The 27,528-nt window shown below is 42.3% G+C and overlaps 2 protein-coding genes and 1 long non-coding RNA gene across 3 annotated transcripts in view; all 3 read left to right on the plus strand.

Moving 5' to 3' along the window:
- PEX7 (peroxisomal biogenesis factor 7) overlaps positions 1–7,295 on the plus strand; it is a 52,412-nt gene extending 45,117 nt beyond the window's left edge. The window contains exon 10 of the mRNA XM_083607847.1: positions 6,672–7,295. Within this exon, the coding sequence (XP_083463973.1) occupies positions 6,672–6,740 (69 nt within the window). The 3' untranslated portion in view covers positions 6,741–7,295. The remainder of the gene's footprint in view (positions 1–6,671) is intronic.
- An 829-nt stretch (positions 7,296–8,124) lies between these two features.
- LOC310760020 lies at positions 8,125–10,913 on the plus strand. Its single transcript, XR_014546690.1, has 2 exons — positions 8,125–10,070; positions 10,297–10,913. It is a non-coding gene; the product is annotated as an uncharacterized lncRNA (long non-coding RNA).
- A 6,666-nt stretch (positions 10,914–17,579) lies between these two features.
- SLC35D3 (solute carrier family 35 member D3) lies at positions 17,580–26,910 on the plus strand. The gene is made up of 2 exons (XM_083604142.1): positions 17,580–18,163; positions 21,503–26,910. Exons 1-2 carry the CDS (start codon positions 17,728–17,730, stop codon positions 22,327–22,329), a joined length of 1,263 nt encoding a protein of 420 aa, XP_083460268.1. The 5' UTR covers positions 17,580–17,727; the 3' UTR covers positions 22,330–26,910.
- Positions 26,911–27,528: the final 618 nt, after the last annotated feature.

Consider the following 27,528-nt stretch of genomic DNA (forward strand, 5'->3'; position numbering starts at 1 on the left):
GTTACTGTGACTCTTAGTAGAAAAATGTAACAAACCAAGTACAGTTGTACCTTGGTTGTCGAACAGAATCCGTTCCGGAAGTCCATTCGACTTCCAAAAACGTTTGACAACTGAGGCGCGGCTTCCGATTGACTACAGGAGCTTCCTGTACACAATTGGAAGCCATGTAAGCCCCGTCGGACGTTCGGGTACCAAAGAACGTTCGCAAACCGGAACACTCACCTTTGAGCGGCGTTTGGAAGCCAAAACGTTTGAGTTTTAAGGTGTTCGGGATCCAAGGTAAAAGCAGCTTATTTTATTAAACCACATTTTGTATATATCTCACCTGTCAGGATATAAATCCTTCCATGGCAGCTTATAAGTAACATTGAGTTATGTATTTTAAAAATGCATCAGGATCCTTCCCACAAGGCAGTTTATGGTACATCATGCTCTGGGGAGAAATGCAACGGTTCACCTGGAGCAGGCCCTGAAGTAACATTTCTTGCCTCTCTCCTGGAATCCTTCCAACAGAGTTGTTAATGGTAGATGGCCCTGCTTGAGGCAGTGTGTGTGTGTCCAGCTAGAGCAGCCCTGAGGTGGTCTTTGCCTGTCTCCCTCTCTGTCCTGGAATCCTTGCCACCCTTTGAGAAATTGCATTTCCCCCTCAATTTTTTTGTGGAGACATCACTTTAAAATTTGTATAGCATAAATAGTACCCATTTAAATAAAACAGATGAACTCCCCTGCTCTTGCTTCAGCGGCCAAATTCATCTTTTTTTCGGCTGAATATGTTACTTTGAAGATACAATTGAATGAGGGAATGTTTCTTCGCCCCTCAAAGGGGTTGAGAGGATAGTATTTTAAGACTTCTAATGTAATAAGCCTGAATAACATTCAACCCCAATGTAAGGGAAATAAATGTAAGGCCTGGGAACTCTTTCTTTAATTCTGCACCTAGTTTTCATCAGGCCTTCTCTTATGCTACTGAGATAATTGGCTACCATACCTAAATGAATGCTTTCTGTTGAGCAAGGTTTTTTTCTATAGCTGTTGTCTGCCTGAAAGCAGGACTCGCGGTTTGAAGGGGTGCGCACAGGAATATTCTCTTGTAGAAGTTCTGTGAAGTATGAACCATGATTCGGTTTTCTAAATTGCAGTTTTTAAATTTATTTCAAAAGCAGCTGTAGTAAAAAAGAATATACATATATTCTATCTTTGCACTGAATAACAAGACACATGCAAATACGCAAGTGTTACATTCTGCAAAATAAATTGCTCAGAGCATCTCTGAGATTAAAATTAAATTCCAGGTTTGGACCCCCTAGAGTAATAAATTTATCCCTACAGAAATCAGTGGCAAAACCTACATTGATTTTAATAGTGCAGGTTTTCAGGACCTAAAACAGCTACTGGCTTTCCTAGAGGCTCACTTTGTGAGGAACCACTTATATTTTTAAAAAGTTATTGTTAAGTGGTATATAAATCTTAATAAATAAATAAATAGATGATAGATAGATAGATAGATAGATAGATAGATGATAGATAGATAGATAGATAGATAGATAGATAGATAGATAGTTGATGGGTAAGTAAAGTAGCCCTACTTTACTGGCAAGACCTTCTTTACTGGCAAGACAATTACCACAGCTGCTGCTCTTTCTGCATCTTATGAGGAAACCACCCGCACACTTCTGTTGCCGTGTTAGTAGCTCTAGATGTTGAACAGAGCTGTTAAACTGAAGCAAGAGTTATTTCTATGTGGGTATTAAATATGCCATAATTTAAATGTGCAGGAGTTTTCTTTGTTGCCTGTACCAAGTACCCCCAGTCATTCTATAGTATTCATTTACTTCACCATTAATTTATTGTGTGTTGCACAGCACCTTTTCGTACATGAATGATTCTGCTGAACCACTGACTGTTGCAACCATGAAGTCTGATATATTTAGAATTGGAGACATGAATGCAAAATATGCAAGCCTGGGCCACAACATGCTGATAAGAGAGACTAGGAAGCATATATACACTTAGATGGGCCTTTGTCAGTAAAACAGCCATCATGCTATTTTTGTGAACTGGTAATTGAAGCTTTCAAAAATTCTGAATGATTCCTGCCAGATCTTCTAATAATAATAATGTTGATATTGGCCTACAACATTCTTTCCAAGGATTTATTTCTCTTCGGGATAATAATGCTAAGTTTTATGTCATTAAAAATTGTTCATCTTAATTTTCCCTGGTGCCCAAGTCTATTTGTTCACAAATAAGTGCAGTCCTAAACATGTCTACTCAGAATGAAGCTCCATTGAGTTGAAAGGGACTTAACACCCAGTTAAATGAGAATAGGGTTGCAGCTGGGAAGAGCAGTCTCCTAAGTTTAGGAAGCCAGTGGAATGTACACAGTCTTAAATTAAAGCCAGCACAAGCTATGCCTATTCCACACTCTGTTTTGTTGCAAGACTACTGCTGGATGAGCCTGGTAGAAGGAAAACAATCCTTTAAAACAGAGTTTGACTTATACCACCCTTTTTGCTAGTGTGAGTTCCACCATATTGCCCAGTCACGTGTCTGAGCTGGAAGAGGTTTGAAATAGTTTCTCTCCTTGCTCCACCATGCCCCCAGAATGGTGACTTATGCTGATGTATGTTCTGCCATCTTAAGTTCCACCAGCTGAGTTCCAACTGAACCATCATTGCCCCAGCTGAGTTGCGTTGAGGTTATGCCACTATGACAGCATAGCCCTGGTTCCGCCAGCACAGCCCAAGGTCTGACTAATTCATACTTGCTTATCCTGCTGGAGCTTGGATTTGGATTGCACTGTGAGTGTGTTTCCTGGGCCACAGTCTCCAGTTCTTGGCACAAGTATATCAGCTATTCTTGTAGGATATTTTTCCTCTCTCCTTAAGCACTGAGAAGATAGTGTGTCATTCAGGTAATTTCAAAGGGCTGGACAGATTACCTTAGGTACCAGAAAAAGACTGAGCAGCAAAATAAGACTGTAATGATAAATAGCTAATTGGGGACCTGTCAGAGAAGTAAATCAGCTGGCGGGTCAGTGAAAACTAGTGCTAATTAATGAATGGCAACTGGCTTCTACACTGTTGGTAGGAAATGGTGTGGCAAAGAGAGAATTTAAAAAAATGGGATGACTTTCACTTCAGTAAACTGAATTTTGAAGTTTGTCAGCCTACATTTATTCAGAATTCGTATTCTCTGGCTTTGGAGGGAAGGAAAGGCTTGATTTATGTGCTGCATAATTCCAAATTCCCTACCAGCAGTTTGGTTGGCATGAGAGTAGGAACACTGCACCATGCTAGTAAGCGAGTGTTCCTTTAATTATTTGCTAGCACTAGCAAATAGCCCTTCACTTTAAATGGGAATGTCAGGGACAGATTACTGGTTAGATTCTACAGTATTTATTGCCAGGTGTGGGAAGGGGAAAAAACACAGTTCCAAAGGGGGTTGTTCTTTGTTTAAGTAGAAGGATGTTACTTATTTAGTAGTAGAGCACAATATTCCTGTTTTATACAGAACTCAGGGGAAGGTCAGAAGAAAAGAGAGGGGTGGCCCTGAAAATATATATTTGTCCTTTCTGCTACATTCTGCAATACTGTAGAGCTTTCTGGCTGCTGCACTTATGATTGTCACGTGAAGGAAATGCAAGAGATAACAACACACCTATCATCCATGTGTTCTTTTCCTTTCTTGCTTCCACTTTTATCATCCCCTCCAGTAGTGATGTTTGGAAGTAAGTGTTAATCCTTCCACCTCAATCCAAGCTGAAATACTCTCCGCAGATCCTTGACTCAGATTACTAGTAGTACTTATATAGCCAAAATGCAGCCGCAAAGAGCAACAGACTTTGGAAACCCCCAAGGTTTGCAGAAGTACAAAGAAAAAGCAAATAAAGGAGTAAAACAACCCCAAAGTAGTCTAGTGAATACTGAGCATACTCAGTGGGCCTAGGAGATGGCATCTGGCCAGACAGAGCCATGAATGCTACACATTGCAACGTTCTGTTGCTGGTACATTTAAATTGCCACTCTTTCTGAAAGATACGTAGAAGCAACTACTAAGGGCTTGCAATTCTGCATGTTTTATTGCAGACAGTGGCAATCTTAGCATGCCATTCACAACTGAAATAAGAAACAAGTATTTTGTACTCTGGTATTGATATCTACCTCCAAAAAGTATTGCGAAGAAGTACTCCTGAGACATAACAAACGACATAAGGCAGCTGTCCCTTGTGTATTTCTCAAAGGAAAGTTAATTAGTAGAACTATGTGGGATTACGGCATAACAGAAGATTCCTTAGGAGTGGGGAGAGTCTCTAAAAAGTCTAACTCATTTTAGCAATATTGATTTTTTAAAATCCCCAGAATAATTAATCACAGGGAAAATAATTTACTACAATTCTGTTTGTTTATAATATTATAATTTTCCTTAATGAGTCTGTATTTAGTTAATTTATGATAAATCGTTGAGCAAATGAAGAACTGTTAATTATCTGAGTCAATTAGCTCTAATCCTTATTCAGTTCTTACCTTTAATACTTGGTATTACGGATAAACTCTTAATACTGCAATTCAGAATTTATCGTAATTAATTCACACAACCGTTTCCCTAATCATCCTCTTCATTCCGACTGCTCTGTTTAATCAATTTCATTCTCCTTTCATGAAGGGCTAAAGAGCTATAGCAACCCTTTCCTTGCTCTCAGGTAAAAATTATTTAAAGGTCTTCTCTGTAGTCCAGCTAAAGTTAGTCATGAGCAAGATCCGTTCCCAATGAAAGATCACCTCCAGGAAGGATGATGCAACGAAAGATTCCCTGTGATTGGCAAAACTAGCCAGTTAGGAACATAAGTCCACATTAATTCATATACAAGTGGAGGTTTCATAACAATCCACACCCATTCTACTTTCAGCCATGTCTTCCGTTCTTTGGCTCTTGGCCCATTGTGTGCCTGCACACTTCGATTCTGCCACTTGTATAAAAGGTTTCTGCCTCTTCTGCATCATATTGGGTGTCACGTGTTGCTTTAGCTTGGGTGGTACCAGCTCCTAAATCACTCGTGTGCAGGGTGGACACTACCTGAGAAACCATGGTTTGCACTTCAGCACATCTGTGCTCATACTGGGTTACCTTCATCAAATTACAACCATAACAATGGGGATGAGCTATCACCAAAACTTGTGCAAATGGATGATATGTTTATGATTGCTAGTCCTGAGCTTTAGGAGTTCAGTGGGTTTCAAATCCTAAAATGCAAATACTGATCAAACATTCATGAGCCGTTAATTGTAATTTCCCCTTTGTGCCTTCTTAAGTGATACAGCGCCAAGCAACAAGCTTTCTCTTCTCAATCCCATGTGTTGCTCCTTTAAAGCATAAAGATTTTTAATGACATAAAACTGTGCTCCCTCTTGAGGACTGGTTTCTGTCTGTCAGCCTTCCAAGAGCACACAATTATTTATCAGAATGATTTGCTATTGACGTTCTGTTTGCTCTCATTGCTTAGCTACCCGTAAGTTTTCCCTTGTACAGTCAGAAACAAGAGCTGGACTGAATTGTACAATTTGCTTCTCTGAAGTCTAAATTTTGCAGAAATCCTGTTTGCTCTCCCTATGTTGTGATGAAATTATTGTCACTGTATTTGCGTTCAGGAGCTACTGCATGATGCTAATTAAGTTGATCACAGGTGGGAATTCCCCAAGGATTTTGCAGATGGCGTTTTATGTATTGTTTCCTCTTGGCAATTGAACATGCCAGAAGAGACTTATTTGCTTTCTCGTATCTGAATATGATGCTTATGAAACCGGGGGAGGGGGGGAGTTGTCAGTGATTGACAAAGCTGTCATTTTAAATGGAGAAGAAAAATCATGAATGATGGGGAGGGTGGGTTGTTAATTACACAATACATTCGTTTCATATACAGATAATCTTTTTCATCAAAACTATGCTCCCTAAATAATCAATTCTTTCTTTCACAATTGGGACATATAGCAACATAATTTATGGCTACAGCTTTTGTGGTTCAAACTGCTGTCTGCAGTACATTATAGATTGTAAACTATTTTGAGGGTTGTTGTTGTTTTAACAAGCAAGCAGTGTATAAATCTGATGAAATAAATAAAAACATTTCTGTGTTTTAAAGTGTTTTAATGCCATTTTACATTGTACTTTTTAATGCACATTTTACATTGCTTTGAGGAGCAAGGGTCAGCTATCATGTTGAAATGATGGGTAGATAACTAAAGGTGACTCTTTTTTAAAAAAAAAAAGGCATATGATGGTATTCAACTAAATAATTGTGCTCAGAAGGGTTAGTGCAATGAAACACAAATTTCTCCCCTTGCATGAACCTCACACTATCCCTATTCTAGCTCCAGAGGGTTGGGAGAAGCCAAGAACAGATTTTGGGGTGCAGAGGAAGAATATTCTATTGTGCAAGTAAAAATCATTGCATTGAGAGAACATTTGCCTTGGCTGTATGTTGAAACAATTGTTTTGGATGTATCTGAAATTATCTTTTTAAAATTTATTTTTTATCTATTTCAGTGTCTGTTGGCTAGCATTGTAGGGATGCTGCATTCAAGTTGGCAAGGAGAATTGCTGCTGCAACCATTAAAAATCTGTGTGCCAACTAGTAACTCCTATCTAAAATGGACTGTGTTTGCTCTCCATAGGTGGCAGATTGTGCTTGGGATGAAACGGTGAAAGTCTATAGTCCATCTTCATTGATAATTCCATCATAGAAAGAGATTCTCCATGGAGGACAGCTGATTTGGAAGAAATTGCTTCTCCTTTCTCAGGGCAAGGCAGAACTTTCATGGAATGCATTGTTACAACCTTATTTTAAAATATGTCCTTTGATGTTTTAAATCAGGGGAAAGAAATCTCCAGATGTTGTATGATTCTAACTCCTGTAAGTCCCATCCAGCAGGCCAATGACCAGGAACAAGTTGATTGAGATATACAGCTAACATATGACTTCTTTCACAAAAACTGTGTTGGACCAGTAAAATAATAATAAATTAGCTGGACAGACCAAAAACAGAGAGAACTCCTAGATATGTGTAGAGCATCTTGCAAGCATTCATGTAAAGACTGGGTGATTGGAACTGTATCTTTATATCTACTGAGGGGGAAAATGCAAATCATTGGTGTTCAAATTAGAATTTATTGTACAACAATGTAGCATCTACCTGATGCCTATAGCATTCAATTAATTTTGTTAGAGATACATTTTACAATTGATGTTGCATTATAATATTCTACAATGTTGATGTACAGTAAATTACATTATCTAACTCTGCTTTGTTGAACTTTTGTCATTTTCAACGTAACTATTCTTTAATCAGAAAATAATTTGTTTCACTTTGTCTGTGAGTTCTATGAGGGTTGTGCTACAATCATTTTCCTGAGTCAATAAATTTGGGTTCGAGGTTCAGAGACAGTTGTGCCTGAAATAGGGTTGCCAACACCAGAAAGATAAAATACCGTATTTTTCGCTCGATAACACGCACCTGACCATAACACGCACATCGTTTTTAGAGGAGGAAAACAAGGGAAAAAACATTCTGAATGAAACAGTGGATGTATCATTTTTGTGCTTCATGCTGTGGCCACAGACATGTGATCTGATGGTGAATTTGGGGTGACCCAATGCAAAGATCCTGAGAATCCATGTTTTGTAACCACATTTTTGCACCATTGCAGCCCCAGGCAACAGTGCGTGTGTGATTTTTGGGGGGCAGGCTGTAGCCATGGACATGCTATGTGATCTGATGGTGAATTTGGGGTGACCCAATGCAAAGATCCTGAGGATCCATGTGGATCCATGCTTTTTAACCACATTTTAAGTGGGGAAGGAAGGAAAAATACAGAATGGACAAGGAGCACGAGAGGGGTGTGCAGAGAAGCAGCTGGCTAAGAATGCAGGAGAGGGGTATAACGGGAGGGAGGAAAGGAAGGCAAAAGTTTTCCCTCACCTACCCACCCAAGCCAGCCAGCTCGCTCTCTCTCTCTCTCTCTCTCTCTCTCTCTCTCTCTCTCTGTCTCTGTCCCTCTCTCCCTCTCCCTCTCCCTCTCCCTCCTGCATGTTTTCAGCAGCACCGGAGTACAGAGACGACCCTCTGCTTGCCTGGAGGGGAGGGGCTTTCCCTGCTCTTTGTTCCGTTTGAGCAAACACAGCAAGGAAACAGAGGAGGGTGGGCAGTAAGACCCTGAGGCAGAATGCAGGAAAGCAGCCACTTCCTCTTTTCAGGTTTCCCTTCTCCGAGACGCGCGATTTGATTTTTGCCTGATTTTTTTTGCCATTTGGCTCCAGGGACCACACATTCGCTCAATAACACGCACAGACATTTCCCCTTCCTTTTTAGGAGAAAAAATCTGCGTGTTATAGAGGGAAAAATACGGTACCTATTGCTCCCTTTCCAACACCAGCCAGTTGTTTCTCAGGGAAGCATGCAGAGGATCTTCCGTGCAGGTATGTGTAGGCAACCTCCTGATGCATACAAATATTTATGTTTTGTGGTGCTAATCCCAATACCGGCAAAATATGAAAATGAGTATGCCATCCTCCTACAACATGTGCAAGGTTAAAGCAGTAGCTTTTTCTATGATCACTTTGAAAAATCCATACCCACAAAGATGAATTGGTTCTCTGCCAGAGGCATTCAGCCTACTCACATTTTGGCTGTTGGAACTTTGCACCCTTTCAAATACAGTACCACAAACACTCCAAGAGAGGCCTTGGCTTCTACTGCAATAAAGGTTTGCAAACTGGATTGAAACACTGGAACAATTTTGTTTGTGTCTTGGCCATGGTAATCTGTCACATTACATATCAGTGATCACTGATGAATAGCTCTGTGTTACTGTGTCCTAATCCTAGTTTTAGATTAATGTACTAGATAGGGAACAGCTAAGATACAGGAAGTCTCCACGTAATTGGGAGAAGATCAATAAATGCGATGATATTATAGGAAAAGAATATTTATTAAAACTTTTAATAATTTTAATAACTTTTAAAACTTTTAAAAATAACACTTATAGGTCAGACACACAGCTGTTATCCTTTTGCTGCCAGACATCTGCTATATATAGTTTTTAATCTGTTAATTGCATTTTAAACTGTAAAAACTTTAGCCAACCATAGTTTTTGTTGTTTTTTTTAAAAAGTATCGTATGGAGTACAGTGTCTTCATACCTAAAATCATCTTAGGTTATACAACAGTATTGACTATGGGACGGACTACCTTCTTTCAGTTGTGGACACAGACCAGTCCAGAAATATTTTCAGGTGGCTGGGCAAAGCAATGCTAGGGGAACCCTTGCCCGTATACATAAGGAATTGCACCCACTTTTCTGTAAATCCGTCCTTCATTTGCCCATTGCTAGCTCTATGATGATACATAAGATGTAAGGTAAAAAGGTAAAGGACCCCTGGACGGTTAAGTCCAGTCAAAGATGACTATGGGGTTGTGGCGCTTATCTCGCTTTCAGGCCGAGGGAGCCGGCGTTTGTCCACAGTCAGCTTTCCAGCATGTGGCCAGCATGACTAAATCGCTTCTGGTGCAATGGAACACCGTGACAGAAGCCAGAGTGCACGGAAACGCCATTTACCTTCCCACTGCAGCGGTACCTAGTTATCTACTTGCACTTGCGTGCTTTCGAACTGCTAGGTTGGCAGGAGCTGGGACAGAGCAATGGGAGCTCACCCCGTTGCGCAGATTCGAACTGCCGACCTTCCGATTGGCAAGCCCAAGAGGCTCAGTGGTTTAGACCACAGCACCACCCGTGTAAGATGTAGAAGCAGTTCACGCCATCCAGTTGTTCATAGTGACATCCTGTGGTGTTCAGTGTCGAGAGACTGAACACTGCAAGTAATGATCTTCATACGTTACCAGCTCCTTTTGTTGCAGAGAGATGCATACAAGGGCCAGAACGCCAAAGTGACCACCTGCAATGTAATAGCCAATATAATCCCAAAGATCATTTGCTGAAAATCCTGGACCTTTGGACAACTCCACCAAAAATGAATTCTCTACTTTCTTGAGATGTAGCTTGAACACTGGTAAGCTGTATACTAAGTGGTATCGTGCAATCCAGTAACATAGGAGCAGCTTTTCTGTAATGGTGCTTCTGGGCATTTTTATGTATACTTTAAAATATGTATCTGTATGTATGTACATGCAACCTTTGACACTTAAATATTTTCTGATTCTGTTTCGTTTCAGCAGAAATTCTGAAACAATGATTCAACTTGGTTTCCAACAAGGGAGAGAAAAAATAAGGTTTTCCATTTAGGTATGTTAGGGTTGCCTCCTGGCTCATTTTTTATTCCCAGAAATATCTGGTATTTTGTGATGGTGATTATTATTACTATAAAGAGGTCTATTATTTTGGGAAGAGCAGAGATTGCTGTATTTTAATTCTCTCACCAGGAGGCAGTGGAACAGATGAAATCCATAATAGCTGTTGCTTTTTCATTTTTGCTATTTTAGCTATGCCTACAAGCTGAATACTGTGTCTGGGTGTGCAGGAGGCACCACTGTTGTCAAATGAAATAGGGATCTGTGTATACCTTTTATGTGTACCTGTGCCAATTAATCTTTCCCCCTCCATGGCAATGAATGGATATGTCTATTGAGAAGAGCTTCATGCAAATTTCACATCTCCTGAACTGGAACAAATTTCAGAATTTGTTTACTATTTAACAAGTCTTTCTTCACTGTATTAAAAGCAAAAGTTCCATTTTCTGTTTTTATTCATTGGATCTTGCAGGAGACTGAAGTGTCACAAACACTTGCAAATTTATCAACCGAGAAATTGCAGAGAACCATAAAATGACTGCATATAGCTTTTCGTAATATTCAAGGTAATAAATGCTAGTCCTTTGCAATAAAACTGATCATTTCAAGCCTTAGCAGTTATTCCTTTTATCTCATCTTCCTGGTCACTATGCAAGCAATGTAGTAGTGAAAATTGAGGTAATGGAATATTTTGCAAACTAGGTGTGCATGATTGAGAGATACCAGGGGGAAAAACCTCAACAAGCTAGACTTAAAACTAGACAATAGTCAAGTATGAGGCCAGAAATATCGGGCTTTTATATGCAAATTTCTCACTTTGATGAGAGGGGTTCTGCTGCCTGATCTCTACGTACAATGGATAAATCAAACTCTTCTGTTAGCCATGCCATTTGCTAATGTTTCTGTCACAAGTTTCTAAGTCTAGATGTCCTTTTTAAATACTGAGTATATATAGCCCTGAATATGTACATTAAATAAATGTAGTTTGGCTTTTAACCTTTAACAACTTATTTCTAAACCTGGAAGGATATAAACATCCTGCAGAACAGTGAAAAATGTTTCATCAGCAGTAATTGAAAGCCAACTTTTAATTTTTCAAACATAATCATTTTTAAAGGCAGTGGCTTTTAAGGTTCACAGCGGTATCTTTGGGTTCTCCAGTAGCTATATTCACAAGTGGCCTTTTAAGTAGAAATGTCATTAGTATTTAATCCTTATTTTAAAGGGCACATTAAAGTTCTTTCATATTTATCCCTTTGCATGGCTTTGCACATGCCGTGAAAATGCGAGATTCCTGTGAAACTGCTCTGAGTGTTTTATCACAGTAAGCTTTTTAAATTATTGTAATTCCACATTAAAATTAGTAGACTAATTCACAGTCTGTACTTAGCTGGAGTAGACCCTTTGAGACAAATGAGATTTTGCCTATGTAAATGTTAAGTGAATCACCTCTAGGAAAGATTTAAGAGATGTTTCCATTTGCCATTTTGCTGTTCCAGCAAATAGTGAATTATTTATTTGTTTATTTAACACACACACACACACACACACACACACACACGTGTGTGTGTGTGCGTGTGTGTATTCATTGGTTGGGGGGGCAATCAAAGTGGATTACTAGTAATAATGGCTAAACTAGTTCTGGGAGGCCCCTGAGGAAATGCAGAGTGCTTGGTTGCCCACCGAGATACATTTACTCAATGCTTTGTGGGTAAAATCTATTGTTCATATTGATGTAGATTCCTCTGGGGTATCTGTACCTGAGTATATAGGCAATGGACTGAATCAAACATTGGTTCTCTTCAGAGTAAACCCATTAAAAATAATGACTCGAGTACATTTATTTCAATAAGCATACTCTGAGGAGGACTAACATTCAATCTAGCTGGCTAGCAGATGCTAGCTTGTCATGCGGTTGTTAGGCTGATAGAGAACATAGATATTTTGTTTATCTTGCCATCCTTACAGAAAGGACTCTGTATATTCTGCAATAGCGTTATCAGATTGTACCAGCTCAGAACATGGTGCAAACAAAAGCAAAGCACAGACTAGGCCAGGTCTATGAAACCTTTGGCCCACCCGATGATGTGGGTCTCCAGTTCCCATCAGCCTCAAGCAGCATAGCCAATAGTCAGGCATGGTGGGAATTGTCCATCCAAATCTTGATGGCTGGAGGTTCCCTATCTCTGTAGTTCTTAAACTTGAGAAGACTGGCTGGGGGGGGGGGTAATGCTTAGCCAGCTTTTAGAAGCAAAGGTTAACCCGGAGAGTGATACCCAGCAGTCCTATAAAATGTGAATGAATGATACAAAAGTCACATTTTCTTAGTGCAAAATTTGGAATATGTATGTAGTATTGTTGTACTCCACTCCTTAGGAAACTGCTCTGAAGTCCTTCAGTCTAAACCACCACCCACTCTTTCTTGACTGGTTCATGCAATAACAGCAAGGAAATCTCTCAGTGGAATGTGATTGAATGATCTGTGTGAATGTGGCTGAAAAAAATCTTGCCACGGGAACAGAAAATTTGGTGAAGTTTTGGCAGGAAATACCTGTGAACATGAACCTGAAGGAATGTGATGCCTTCACACTTTCCCCCTTGTGAAACTTCCATTCCAAAAGATTATTTGTCATGTGTCTGACCTGTGGGGTAGGTCCTTAAAAGACTGACAACAGGCCTATGACACACATGCTTAAAATCTACATATGCTAATTTATATGTATGGATGCCACCTTAGGCCAACTTCCAGAGGGGAAACTGACCTGTAAGCAAAACTTTGAAATATTAAAAGTTTTTTAAAGGCACTGAGGGGGGTATCCAGGGCCCAGTGTAAAGGACTTGGGGCTCAGACCACCCTCTAACAATATCCTTGTGCCTTGATTCCTTCAATTTATGCAGCATATGTCTCTAAGCAGTAGCTAATTTTCCTGGAGATCTGCTTGGAAGTGAGACAAGGTGAGCCAGTGTTGCAGCCACTGCCGCTTACCGTATTTTTCGCCCTATAGGACGCACCGGCCCATAGGACGCACCTAGTTTTTTGGGGGGGAAATCAAGGAAAAATACGGTAATTTTTTCCCTCTCAGAAATTTTGGCCAGTTTTTGCTCAGGAATCTTCAGTGGCACAGGTTTTATTGTATCTGTCCTTGTCTGGGGACAAGAATAAACATCCCAAACGGTCTCATTTACTGTGCCAAATTCCACAGCATCCTCTATGCTAATAGCAAACGTTTTCTCCGAAGTGCTGGTCCTTAAGTAGCCAAAATGGCATCATCCAGGCACAAGAGGGAGACAACAGCAAGCTTGGAGGTTTGTGGTGGTGGAGGGGAAAGAAACAACCCCTCCTGCATAAGGTTGGTGGTAGAAAATCCCCAAAACAGGCCACTGAAGACTTAGCATGCTCAGTGACCATGGAATGCTGACTGATGGGTTGAAGGGGAATGGAAACCAAAGGAAAGGGAGGAAAGAATGGAATATCCTAGAAAATTGTATGACTCCATGCACCAGCAAACTACAGGTCCCAATTTGAATGTACATTATTTACTTCCTTCATGGGGGGGGCAGGGGCTCATAAAATAATAAACTGTTAAAGCAACCCAGCACCATCAAAATCCATCACAAAGCAAAATTTGTGGGAAATGTCAGGGCCAAACCTGTGTGTGTGTGTCCCCAATCTTCAGTTGTTGTTGTTGTTGTTGTTGTTGTTGTTGTTGTTGTGTGTGTGTTTCATGTTACTTTCTGTTACATTATATTTGTTGTTGGAAGCTCAGCAAACTTTTATTTTCCTGCAAACGGATTAATCAGATAAGGGTGATTAATGTCAATGATTAAATTATAAAGAAGTGTAGAAATAGAGCCTTTTTTTGGCCTCCTTGCTGCGTGTGTCCGTGTCCATGCGTATGCCTGGGTCTTCTTCCACCAGCATCACCATGAAATTGAGATTTCAGAGGAAAAGAGATTATCAGCCCCTCCACTGGGTCCCTTAATGCAATTTAATGGTAACTGGCAGCAGTGTGTCCTGTTTTCATTCAAGATCTTATCTAGAATTGGTGTGCTGGTGCTCTTCATTCTGTTCTACATTTAACACGCTTGTCCATCCCATAATCCCCAGCATGGTCACAAAAGCGTGAAATCATAGTGAGGAAATTCAGAACGTGCATTAAGGTTATGCTAACAATATTTAAAACAAATCATATCAAGAGAGGCATGATGTAGCAGACAGAATGTTGGATTTGGAGAAAGGGAAATGAATTCAAATCTCCATTTAGCCATGAGAACCACAAGGTGACTCTGAACCAAGTTGCTATCTCTTAGAGTGGGGGCGACGGGACCTCTTTTCAGCCAAAAGCTCAGAATTCCCCAGAGGCCAGTGATGTGTGGGACCAGAGGCAGAAGTAGTGGGTGTGACTCTTGCCTCTGTACAGTTGGCTAAATTCCAGCCATGGAAAAATAATAATTTTCTATACACATGGACACAAGTCTCCATCTGGGCAAGCAAGGGGCATTCACAAGAACATATTCTGGTCAGGAAAATAAAATAATGGAGGACATGGAGTAAGGCTGGTGAGGGATACGACTTGGGGAGGAAGGATAGTCTATGGTTAGGATAGGGAACCTACAGGCCTCCAGATGTTGCTAGACTACAACTCCCATCATCCTTGATCATTGGTAATGCTGGCTGGAGTTGATGGGAGTTGGAGTCCAACAACATCTGCAGGGCCACCGGTTCCCCATCCTTGGCCCAGGGAGAGTCTTGAGAGCCAGGCAAGCCTGGAGGGTTGTATTTGGTCCCTGGGTCACAAAGGAAAAAACCCCTCCCCCACATCTCATGGTGACTAGCAGCTCTTGCTGAATCAATGGGGGCTGCAAACTATTATACGTTTGCTGCATCATTTGTTTAAAGGGGATGAGTGGTATTGCTAGGAACATTCTACCTTATAAATTTAAAACATTATCATCACAACTTTTTAAAACTGTACTAAGTTTTGGGCATGAGTTAATGGAATTTTGTAGCTGGTCATTAAGGATGTCCCCAGCTCTGCTGTCAGGCCTGTAGCTAGACTTGTAAGTCCTAAGGATGAAATAGTAAATTAGTGAAATTTAAAAGCAATTTGTTTAACATGCTTAGAGTAGTTGTTTTATTTTAAATTTATGTAGATGCCCATCAGTAAAATTATCCAGGCAGCATACAAAATAGGTACAAGATCCCAACAGGCATCTATCTATCTAGCTGGCAGCTGCGAAGAACAGGCTGCTGGACCAGATTAGAAGTCAGAACTGCTCTTGTGTTCTTCACAGAAAACAGCACAGTGATATTAATAAATGTAGTAATGCATCAATACAGTAATTCAATTATTTGTATTTTCATATTTTTGCCCTGGTGGTGTCTACCACATTTTTCTCAGGCCAGGGTTTGTGATTCACCCACAACTAGCGTGCAACAAGCAAGAGGAGGGGAGTTCAGTGTGGAGGCTGCTCCTCTCCCCGCTCAAGGTGTGGCCCTATCCTGACTGACGAAGTGGGTTGGGGGAATGACCGGCGTTCCTGCCCAATGCTTTATTAGCGACTAAGCCTTAGACCGCTTGGAAAAGGTCTAATAGAACCCAGGTCTATCTGAGGCTCTTAGCCATGCGCAGACCCAACGGAGCCCTTAGTATCAGTTGCTAGGGGACTAAAACTAGACACAGGATCCTGGATTTAGGAGGATATTCAGTTTCACCTTCTTGGCTAAGTAAAGCCCACGGAACAAAGCGAGAAAAGATGCACATGATTGGGCAGCACATCACCGAAGAAAGTCCTAGACGCTGACTGTCCACCGTATTCGCATAATTAGAAAATGTACAAATCTGTGCAGGGGGTTGTTTGTTCAAATAATCGCGTAGAAGTAGCTCAAAATTAACCTCTTGGTCTTACTCCATGCGCTTGGAAAATGGATCTTTTAATATCCGTGCGTAATCTTCTCGCTTCTTGTTTCCGTTTCAAAGTCCTTTGCAAACAAAAAAGAAAAAAACAAAAAAGCGGGGAAGAGAGTAGAGAGATCGCGATAAGTTTTCCACATCCTCCTCCAGTTCTTCTTCTTCTTCTTCTTCTTCTTCTTCTTCTTCTTCTTCTTCTTCTTCTTCTTCTTCTTCTTCTTCTTCTAGCAGTCCTTTGGGTGATGGCAGGTGTCAGGCGGAGTCATTTCCCAGACGCGCTTAGGTGGCTTGCTGAGTTGTTATGGCTGCGCGCTTGTGGATGTTTGGGCTGGGAGTTCCACGTCGGGTTTGCCGGGATCATCCTGGAGGTGGTGTATGTAGTAGTTGCAGCTCAGGGCATCCCCAGTCGGCTGCTTCCTTTAAGATCCTTCCCAACTCCAAAGTTCCCATTGGGCACTTTCCCTTCTCCCTGTTCATACATTGGCAATTGGTTTTCTTTTGTGGTGAAATTTCAAAGCGTTATTTTTTAAAAACAGAGATAATATGCTATTCAGAAATCACCGCATTATTTAATTACCTTAAGCTTTGTGGTGCATTCATTGATAATTTGCCGAAGCACTGAGACTCCAAACACGCGCACACCTCCCCGTGAAGGGTTAACTCTTTGCTGCTGCTTTCGAGGCACCTGTTTCTTTCTGTCGATTGCAGAAAAGCGACCAGGCGCAAGACTGGATCAATATTTGTACTGCCTTATAAAGGACCCTACCCACATTCATTCAATAAGGATGGATGCCTATTCCATTAGCGTAAGTGAACTGCACGGAAAAGCCTAACCTATAAATTGGAAGTTGTGTTTTGGGCTTTGTGTGTGGGTTGCTTGACATATTCGACGAGGCACGCCAGGACTGGTTTGTTTGTTTTCGCTTGGAAGGAGAGACAAAACTTAATGAGGATTCCTCTCTCTCCTTTTTAAAGATAAAGGTTGGGGGGGTGGCAGTTGGAAGGGTGTGGAGGGGGGATTCCACCTACCCCTCGATCTTTTGATTCAGCCCCGCTCCTCCTCCTCCCTTTTTCTTCCAGGAACAAAGCGAATCCATGATTCACGCGGGTCAAGAAGGAAGCGCGGCCAATGCACTCCAATTGTTCCCATTTAATTAAGGTAATGGGAAGCGCCCGGGCAGCCAGCCCCCCTCTGCGTCAGCAAGAGGAGCTGCTGGGCGATGGTGTAGGCAGCAGGTTCCCGAGCCTGCAGAGGCATTTCCCCGCGGATCCCGTCCCCCCTCCCGCCCGCCTCTATTGATCACTGTCCCCGTCCAGTCCGTCCTCCGCGCGCGCTCTTGGCGCACAGCAAAGTTGCCCTTTCCAGCCTCGCAGCTGCTTCGGCGCGGAGCCCTCCAGCAGCGCCAGGCGAGGGGCGGGCGATCGCGGCGTCCTCAGCAGCAGCAGCAGCAGCAGCAGCAGCCGGGAAGGTAGCACCGGCTCCGGCGGGCGGGAAGGAGGACGCAGGACGCACCATGCAGCTGTGCCGGGGCCGCGCGTTGGGCATCTCGGTGGCGGTGGCGCACGGGGTGTTCTCCGGCTCGCTCAACATCCTGCTGAAGTTTCTCATCACCCGCTACCACTTCGCCTTCCTGACGCTGCTGCAGTGCCTGACCAGCTCCACGGCGGCGCTCAGCCTGGAGGTGCTGCGGCGACGGGGCGCCCTGGACATGCCGCCCTTCGGCTTCAGCCTGGCGCGCCTCTTCGCCGGGGTCACGCTGCTCTCCACGCTCCAGTCCAGCCTCACCCTCTGGTCCCTGCGCGGCCTCAGCCTGCCCATGTACGTGGTCTTCAAGCGCTGCCTGCCCCTCGTCACCCTCCTCATCGGCGTCCTGGTGCTCAAGAACGGCATCCCCTCCGTCGGGGTCTTGGTGGCCGTCCTCATCACCACCTGCGGGGCGGCTCTGGCAGGTGAGTGATGGAGAGAGAGGGAAGCCTCGCCACAGCTCCTCCTCGGTCCGCACGGCTCATTTCACCAGGATCCTGCGGGTTCTACCCTGTCCTGCCTCGTTCCTTCGATTAGTCCCCTCTCATCGCCCCCTCCCCCCTTCATATCCAGCTCCTTGGCATGCCCAGCGCAGCCACATCACCTCCCACTCTGTCCTTTCCTCACCCCATCACTTCCCGACTCATCAGCCCCATCACCCACCACGTCCCTTTTCTCTCTCCACTCTGGTCTTTCGCTTGGATTCCCACTGACTCCTGCTGCGACCCTCATGCCACCTCTATCTTACCTCCTTCCACGCTTCCTTAGCTTTTATTATTACATCTCTGATCATCTCTAGAGCTCGCCTCAACCTACATCATGTTTCCACACCAACCTTCAACAGAGCAGTTTTCCCACCCCTTAAGTATATTTTTATGATAATATATTTTCAGCCTAATATCACTGTCCAGTCCTTAATAAAGTGACTATAAAGGTTGGAAGGTGGGTGAAAAGATAGAGATGTAAAAACATGTAATGTAGTTTCTTCCCATCCCCTCAAATACTTTATTCCACACTTACAAGCCTCAACCAATTCCCATTCCATCTCCACCCCTCAAAACACCCCAGTAAAGTCATCAGTATCTTCTCAGCCAATATTATATGAAGATTAGTAGTACCTCGCCAAAGTTCATAGCTCCACACTCTTACCACTGCTCCTTCTCCCATGACTCCTTGTCCCATCATCCTCCCAGTGGCAGGGTCTTGTCTCATCCTTCCTCTTCTACACTCAAGCATACAGTTCTGTTCATTAGCAGAGCCTGCCTCTGGGCTGCTTCACACAGTATGAGCTCCCTGACATGGCTAGTTTTATGTCAGGTTACACATCTGTCTGCCATTCTCACATGTATGTGCACTGTTTGCATAAATGCAAACTATGTCCGAAGCTGCCAAGGTTCTAACCCAAACTTGCCCCCCACTTCCATCACAACTTACCACCCCCTTCCCCTATGTCATGGGTTTTCTAATTTTTTTAAATACTCATTTTCTCTATAATAAAGAGTTCAGTGAAGGCTCTTTCTAACTAAAAACACACAGGTAGATCACCTCCATGTAAGAAGCAAAATATGTACACTTGAGTACACCTGCAGTACATCTGTCGTCAGTCAAATTTGCACTCCTGTGTTTTCTATGCATGACCCATGGACGTGATTTTTCCTTTATGGGGATTATCTCCATGCAGGAGAAATGTCATGTCTGAAGTGGCCCAGCTGATTTCCCCCAAGCCCTCTTCTTCCGCTAGCCCCATTTTATTTGCAGCTGCCTAGCTTGTCTGTCACATGGCAGCTGTTGTTAAGGATGAGGAAAAACTCTCGAGAAAATCCACATTATGGATCCGTCAGGCAGTGCCACTGTCTCTACAGCCTATAATTAAAGTCTATTACCAGTGCCATTAATAGACAGGGGTAAATTCTATTTAGGAATAACTGGATTGCCAGAATTCATGTATACATGTATGCATGTTCAGAAGTGAGAACTAGTTCTGAATCCTCAAGGATAGTTAAGCTGGGATGAATATGACTGAGTTAAAAAATAATAATGCTTTAGCTATTGCAAGAACTGTGCAGATAGAATAATTAACCAGCAATTCCCAATGTCTTTTTATCTGGTTATTAAACAAAGTGGGGTGTCATATTTTCTCTCACCTTGGAAATAAACTCTTGCTTAGTTTAAAAGGATATGAAAAAATGAAGCACACAAATGAAGAAATATTTGCCCTACAAAGAGATCTGGATATTATTTTATTTTATTAGTTAAGAGCATTTATGTACCACTTAATCATCAAGCCCTGTAAGCAGTTTACATAAAATCACTATGAGACAATGACAGTCAGTAACTTAACTTCTATATTTTTCCCCTATATAAATATTTGTGCCATTTTCCCCTATTTGATTGTTCATGAGAGGGTGTTATCTAGAGACAGATTGCTCAAGTTGTGTCTGCTTTCCATAGAAGGCAGTAGTGCAGTTGGCCAAAGTTGGATTCTGGACTTAGTGCTTTTAAGGGGGCAGCACTCTTTAGATGGTAATGTGGACCTTTATTCACCTCACAATCTGGAAATGCAGCCCTGCTGCATCTGAGTACCCTCCTGCTCATTCTGCTAGACCAGGCGCTGGACTTCCTCCCCACTCACTTCGAGAAGGATTCAGTCACAGACAGCTAACTAACATGGGCTGCTGGGCTATATTCTGTAATAATTGGATGACCCAGAGTGTGTTCAGGTGCTCTTATCTGTGGAGGAAAAGGAACAGCTTCCTCTCTTATGGCATAAGTACCTTGATCACTGTACAATCACAGGGGAGGGAGATGGGGAGAGAGAAACCTTGTTGCAGGGAGAGGAAGAAGCTTGTTCACTATGTTTTCTTACTTCTTTGCCACACTTCTTTGCTCAAGTTCATACAAATTGAGGGAGTGTTAAAATTTACCAGAGGAGATGCCAAGCATCTTCTGGCACAGGTGACAGGTGATTTGGTTTAACTTCAAAGGATAATTTTTAAAACAAATCTACAGGAGTGTATTTGTGAATAGGTTACCATCACAATCTATTTATAATATTTAAAAACAGCTTTAAGGGTGCTTTGGGAGTTGGAAGGGGTGCAGTGTATTCATCCGAGACCATATCCAGCAGGTGTACCCTATAATCTTAAAAAAAAGGTGCGTATATCTTTTGCAGCGGTAGCCAAATCACCTGCTACCCTTGGCTTTTCTGGGCCACACAAATATGCAAAACTGTTTTGACTGGTGAAACTCAGAACAAAAACCCTAACCACGTGTAAAAACAAGCAATGACTGCTCTGTCATGGTGCCTCAAACTAAGCTATTGTCAAACACCGCACCGTCAATCCTTTTGTTTCCCTCAAAGGGAATGCAAGCAGATATCGGCTCTACAATATTACATATCCAGCTGAGTAAATTCAACTCTTTCTATTCAAAGCATTATAGGAATGAATGTAACAAGTGGGCTTCTGCATGTATTTGTGGGTAGTTACTTGCTAAAAATTCCTTTAAATGAGGGCTGAATATGAACATTAGAGACCCCTGTGAAATCTTGCATTTGTGCTCAAGGCAAACGGCCTGAGATTCAAAGTCTTACTCATTGCTACTGCTGCAATTGCTCTGGCACTGACCTTATCGCCTGCTGTAGGAGAAGAGGGGTGATCCTGCAGAACTAGACTCGTGATCTCTCTGAAATGTTGCTATAGGCAGAGTCCCTACATCCTGGCATGTAAATGCATGTTTCTTTCTCTTTCTTTCAAAATCGGCAGGTGCGGGTGACCTGACTGGTGATCCTATTGGGTATCTGACTGGAGTGCTGGCTGTGCTGGTGCACGCAGCCTATTTGGTACTCATTCAAAAGACGAGTGCAGATAGTGACTATGGGCCCCTTACGGCCCAGTATGCCATTGCTGTTTCTGCCACACCTTTTCTCATCATCCTCTCCTTTGCCAGCATGGATGCCATCAATGTCTGGTCCTTCCCAGGATGGAAAGATCCTGCCATGACCTGCACCTTTATTGTGTGTGTCGTGATTGGCTGTGCCATGAATTTTACCACTCTCCACTGCACCTACATCAACTCGGCTGTAACCACCAGTTTCGTTGGGGTCGTGAAGAGCATCGCAACCATCACGGTCGGGATGGTGGCTTTTAGCGACGTGGAGCCTACAAAGCTGTTTATAGCTGGTGTGGTGGTAAATACCATAGGCTCCATCATTTATTGTGTGGCCAAGTACATGGAAACGAGAAAGCAGAGTCATTACGAAGACTTGGAGAAGGAAATTAGGGAAGAGGAGAAGAAAGAATGTGATGGAGAGCAGCCACCTTTTGTAATGGAGGAGATCTCCAAGGACACAGAGCATGGGGAGACACCAATGGAGGAGTCAGCAAATGGAAGCAACCAGCAAAGCACAGAAGAGAAGGACAGCATAGTGGGACAAGGAAATGCGCCCATTGTCACTGATGGTGGCAACTCTGAAGGAGTTACCAACAGCTCATTAAAGGATGCCTACCTTGGAGTATGGAGGTTGGTTAGGGGGGCTAATTATATGAAGAAAGATTACCTAGTAGAGAATGAGGAGCTACCAAGTCCTTGAAGAATAATTTATTAGCAAATAATCAAGGGTATGTGCATTGTTTTCCTTGTGGTGGGAGTACAGAAGGACAGATGCTTTCATATGTTCACAGACAAATCTTAATTGTTTATTAGCAAGATTTTACCTCATTCTGAAGGAACAAAGGCACCATGGTCATGCTTCGATTCAGTGAAATCCCATTTTTTTGTGGACTTTCACTGAAATCAAAATCTCTGAGATCAAAACCAGGCCTGGACCACCAAGCAGGTGCCCCCACCACACACCACAGCTTGCTTTTATATTCACATAAGTCAACTTGATTGAATTAATAGTGTGTCCCTCTGTAAGTACTCCCTGAAGTACTAATGGAATTACTCTCAGCAGTTAAAAGCATGAGACCCAAAAGCAAAAGCTAAAAAGATTTGTCCAAAAGGTAATTCAAAAGGAAGTATCACTGGATTCTCTGTGGTTTGAAAGCTAAATGAATGGGAAGTGCAAAAACCGTGAGTCATCTCACGGATCCCACTTGCCATCTTCCAGATATACTGCAAGTCCCACCCCTATGTGGACAGCCCTTGCAGTGAATGAATGGAAGTAAGATAATAAGATCTTCCTGATAATTGGGCACCATCCCACTTTCTCTCTGCCTATTCTGCCTTTGCTGACAAGATGAGAGAGGTGTGGGAGGTGGACTGAGGTTTCTGTATCCCAGCTGGCCTCAACTTTCTCAACTAGTCTATTTTTAGTTAACATTCATGGTAACAGGCAAACTCAGTGTGTTCAAAAATACTTTGTGCACTGGAAAGTTCGGAAGTTGTGTATTATTTTAAAATGTATTTCCAGTGCAGGATTATTGAAAGAATAAACCACTCTGAGGGTTTCCCCCCCTCCTTACGATCTACAGGTATATAAATTTTATGAAATAAATGAATAAACGTAAGCCATCTGTCCCCAAACTGGTGCCCTTCAGATGTAGTTGGACTCTAATTCCCATCAATTCCCATTAGCATGGCCAATGATCAGGGATGATGGGAAATGTAGACCAAAATATATGGAGGACACCAGGTTGAGGGAATGTGGACATAAAAAGTCCACCTAGTACATTATCCAACCAGATGCATTCAGGAAGTGTACAAGAAGGTCTTGAAGGGAACAGCCTCTTCCACAGTTGCTGTCAGGTGATATTCAACAGCACACTGTTGCTGAAAATTGAGGCTGTTGTACAGCCATTGGCAAAACAATCCTCCATTAATCTGCTGAATTCCCCTTTCAAAGCCCTCTGTGCTAGCAGCCATCAACAAACGTTGTGATAGTGAATGTTATACATTAATGGTGTGTGGTATGAAAAAGTACTTTCTTTTGTCTTATAACAGAAGCATTATAAGGTGACTTGGGGCTGCATTCAAAAGGAAAGTTTGTAGAAAGGAGTTGATGAGGTCAGGTGTGAGGGGCAGGGATGGGGTGGGGTGAGGCAGTGGCAGTGAGACCACCACCACCACCAACCCAGAGCTTCCCTCAACCTTCCCCAAGCAGCAAGTTATAAATCGAGGCAATCGTTTCACACGTCCAAGTCCCAGCAGCCTTAAGCTGGATTGAGTTCCTCTTATCCACCTGAATGCTACTCTAGAGCTGAATGGGTAACAAGAAAATATTGATATGGTCTGGGTACTCTTAACATATGTATCTACTAGAAATTATTCACACACACACACACACACACACACACACACACACACACACTTGCCTCAACACATCAGCCTTGTTTGCACTAAACAAAATGTGTTTCTAACTCATAGCAGGGTCGGGGTTGCATGTGTAAGCCTTGAGTTCATGGACAGTGGCTGCAGCAACTGAAGTATCTGGAAGCACATTTTACTGCTTCAGGCATTGGCCTGGTTTGCACAACATGGTAAGCCAAACTATGGCTTATTGGGGCTGTGTGAACATGTAGGCTCCTGCAAAAGAGCTCACAAATCCACTTTGCTCCTCAATTATTATTATTTCTTTACTCCTGCACTAAGCTAAGCCAAGGTTTATCATCATCATCATCATCATCATCATCATCATCATCATCATCATCTATTATTTATTATTTATACCCTGCCCATCTGTCTGGGTTTCCCCAGCCACTCTGGGCAGCTTCCAACAGAATATTAAAAACACGATAAAACATCAAACATTAAAAACTTCCCTAAACGGGGTTGCTTCATGGTTAAGCTCTAATCACATTCTATAGCATGAATGAACCTTGGCTGCAGCTCATAGTTAGTGAGAGAGCTTAACCACAACCCTGTGTTTGGACAACACACTAAGCCAAACTTTGGTTTACTCTAGTTCAGCATGGGGTGGGGGTAAAAAAGACTAAGGAGGAACAAAGTGGCTGCAAGCTCTTCTCTGAGCCCCCACATATTGACATGGTCCCAGTTAACCATAGTTTGGCTTAACTATGCAAATCAGCCAATATCTGAAGCAGTAAACTGTGCTTCCATATCCTGAAGTTTGTTACAAACAATGTCTGTGAACCCAAAGCTTGCCCACGCAATGCCACTCCTGCTACAAACTAGGAGCATGCCACAAATCGTAGATGAGTCACACAAAAGGCAAGCACATGTATGCTCTTTTTATTTCAAAGATGATAGGCCTGACCTCTACATGAAAGCCTCTTCCACTCCTGCTGCTGTGTTCCCCATGTTCCACTCCCAATTTCATTTGCAGACTACTTCTCATGATTTGGGTATTGTGAAGAAGGGAAGAAGGAGAAAGCAAGGTGCTGAAGTAGGGAAATTGGCCTTCCATCCAACATTCCCCAATGAAACCCTTTTTCCTTGAGATGCTACTGAGAACAATCAAAAGGACAAAGACAGAGACTATAGGCAAAATTCACCAGTTAACCATGCTTTTTCACTGCAGGCACAATTTTCAGTCCTATATAGGCAGAATTCAGTGCAACTCCCACCCTGCCCGTTTCTTTCACTGGGCTTTTATGCTCACTAAAGCCTTGTTGAAGCAAGTGGAGGTTAGGTTATATCTGTGCTTGGTGGGCTTTAGCCCATAATTGTTAAATGGCTTCAGACTGGACCACACTGTGGCTGCATTTAAAATTTGACTGACATCAATAGAGTACTTGGCTGTGATTTAAATGATCCAAACTGATCACATACGTTGTGTGCAGAAGGTCACAGTTTCAATTCTGGGCATCCTCCCATTGAAAGATCTCCGATTGCAGGATTGAGGAATACTCACCAGAGACTTTGGAGAGCTGACAGCAGTCAGAGTAACAAGTGGCTTTCAAATCCTGATCCAGAGAACCTTGTAGTTCCTCTGCTTAGGTGTCCCAGGTATCCTGCAATGAGAAGATCAGTGCAGTGGTACCTCGGGTTACATACACTTCAGGTTACAGACGCTTCAGGTTACAGACTCTGCTAACCCAGAAATAGTACCTCGGGTTAAGAACTTTGCTTCAGGATGAGAACAGAAATCTCGCAGCAGCGGCAGCGAGAGGCCCCATTAGCTAAAGTGGTGCTTCAGGTTAAGAACAGTTTCAGGTTAAGAACGGACCTCCGGAACAAATTAAGTTCTTAACCCGAGGTACCACTGTAATGGTGGTCTAATTTCACTGAAAGTTAGATTGCCCACCAATCTTCCATAACCAGCCATGTCCAAACACAAGAGAGCATTGACTGTGCTGGTGAAATGACAATGAAGCCCAGAAGACCTAACCAGTGCACATGAACCCAGTATTTTCTCCAAGACAATCCCTCAGAATTCCCTTCAACATACAAGGGTTCCATGGGAAAGAAGCTCCCCAGATAACAAGGATTCTTGGAAATGAGGAAGTATGAATCACTGGTGTCACTTGTGCGCGCACACACACATATGAATTAATGGCCTGATTTGACATACTTTAGTTTCATATATTCATATGTTTTCCTTCTAGCAAATTCATTGCTTTATCATTCATTTAAACATGTAGTTATTTAATAACATTATCTACCCTTGAATATTAAAATAGGTTCATTCTATTATATGCAGGCAGGTGTGGTTCAGTAAATTAGAAGGCTTAATTGCTTTGTAAATTAGTTGGCCAAGGCACAGAATAGTGATTCCAGATCCCTTTTTAAATATGTTCAACAAGCCATGGAGAATAACTTGATTTTTGACCACTGAACTCTTTTGGTACCTGGAGGCTATGAAGTGCTAACTTACCACCAAATATGGTGCCTTTTCCACATGCTTTGTGGGAAAGTCCTGGTTTGCTGCTTTTAAAAGTGCTAGTAGAAATATCTGAAAATACCAACAGTATTGGACACTTTTAAAGTGTGCTGGTGAAACTTGTACAGTGTAAAAAAGAGAGACAGAGGAGAATGCGTGGTTATGCTCTATCTCTGTTCATAGCTTAACATGGGTGTTTAAGAATTCCCAGCTTTTAAAAAATTGGGATTTGGTAAATGCAGCCCAGAGGAGGTTTTTTTGTCAATGAAAGAGACTGTTGTAATGTAAAATGATATAACTATTGCCTCGTGCTGAGGCATTTTAATTGCATAAATAGAAGACTTCAATTAATCTGGAGAATGAGACATGGTAATAAAATGCGTTGCTTTACAGATGCCTTAAGAAGTTTTTATTTTTGTTGGGGTGGTGAGGAGACGAGTAAGTGGACTTAAACTTTAAATTTACTTATCAGATGTATTTGTGATCCTGTGTGTGTGTAAGAACGAGACAGAGCGCATGACATGCCTTTCGTAGATTTAGGTGTATGTTTTAGGGCATTATACACCACTGCTTGTGGGACGCGGGTGGTGCTGTGGGTTAAACCACAGTTTATATATACAGTGGTACCTCAGGTTACAGGTTCAGGTTCAGGTTACAGACTCTGCTAACCCAGAAATAGTACCTTGGTTAAGAACTTTGCATCAGGATGAGAACAGAAATTGCGTGGCGGCGGCACAGTGGCAGCAGGAGGCCCCATTAGCTAAAGTGGTAGCTTAGGTTAAGAACAGTTTCAGGTTAAGAACGGACCTCCAGAACAAATTAGGTAAGTACTTAACCCGAGGTACCACTGTATAAGGAAAACAAATTAGGTAAGTACTTAACCCGAGGTACCACTGTATAAGGAAAAGGATTTCTGAAGGTGTGAGGGAGGGTGAGTTTGGATTGGTTCATAAAATCTTTCTCCTGGGAAAATCAGAGAACGGACCTCTAGAACGAATTAAGTTCTTA

This window comes from Podarcis filfolensis (genome assembly GCF_964270895.1).
Source record: "Podarcis filfolensis genome assembly, chromosome: 3".
NCBI lineage: Eukaryota > Metazoa > Chordata > Lepidosauria > Squamata > Lacertidae > Podarcis > Podarcis filfolensis.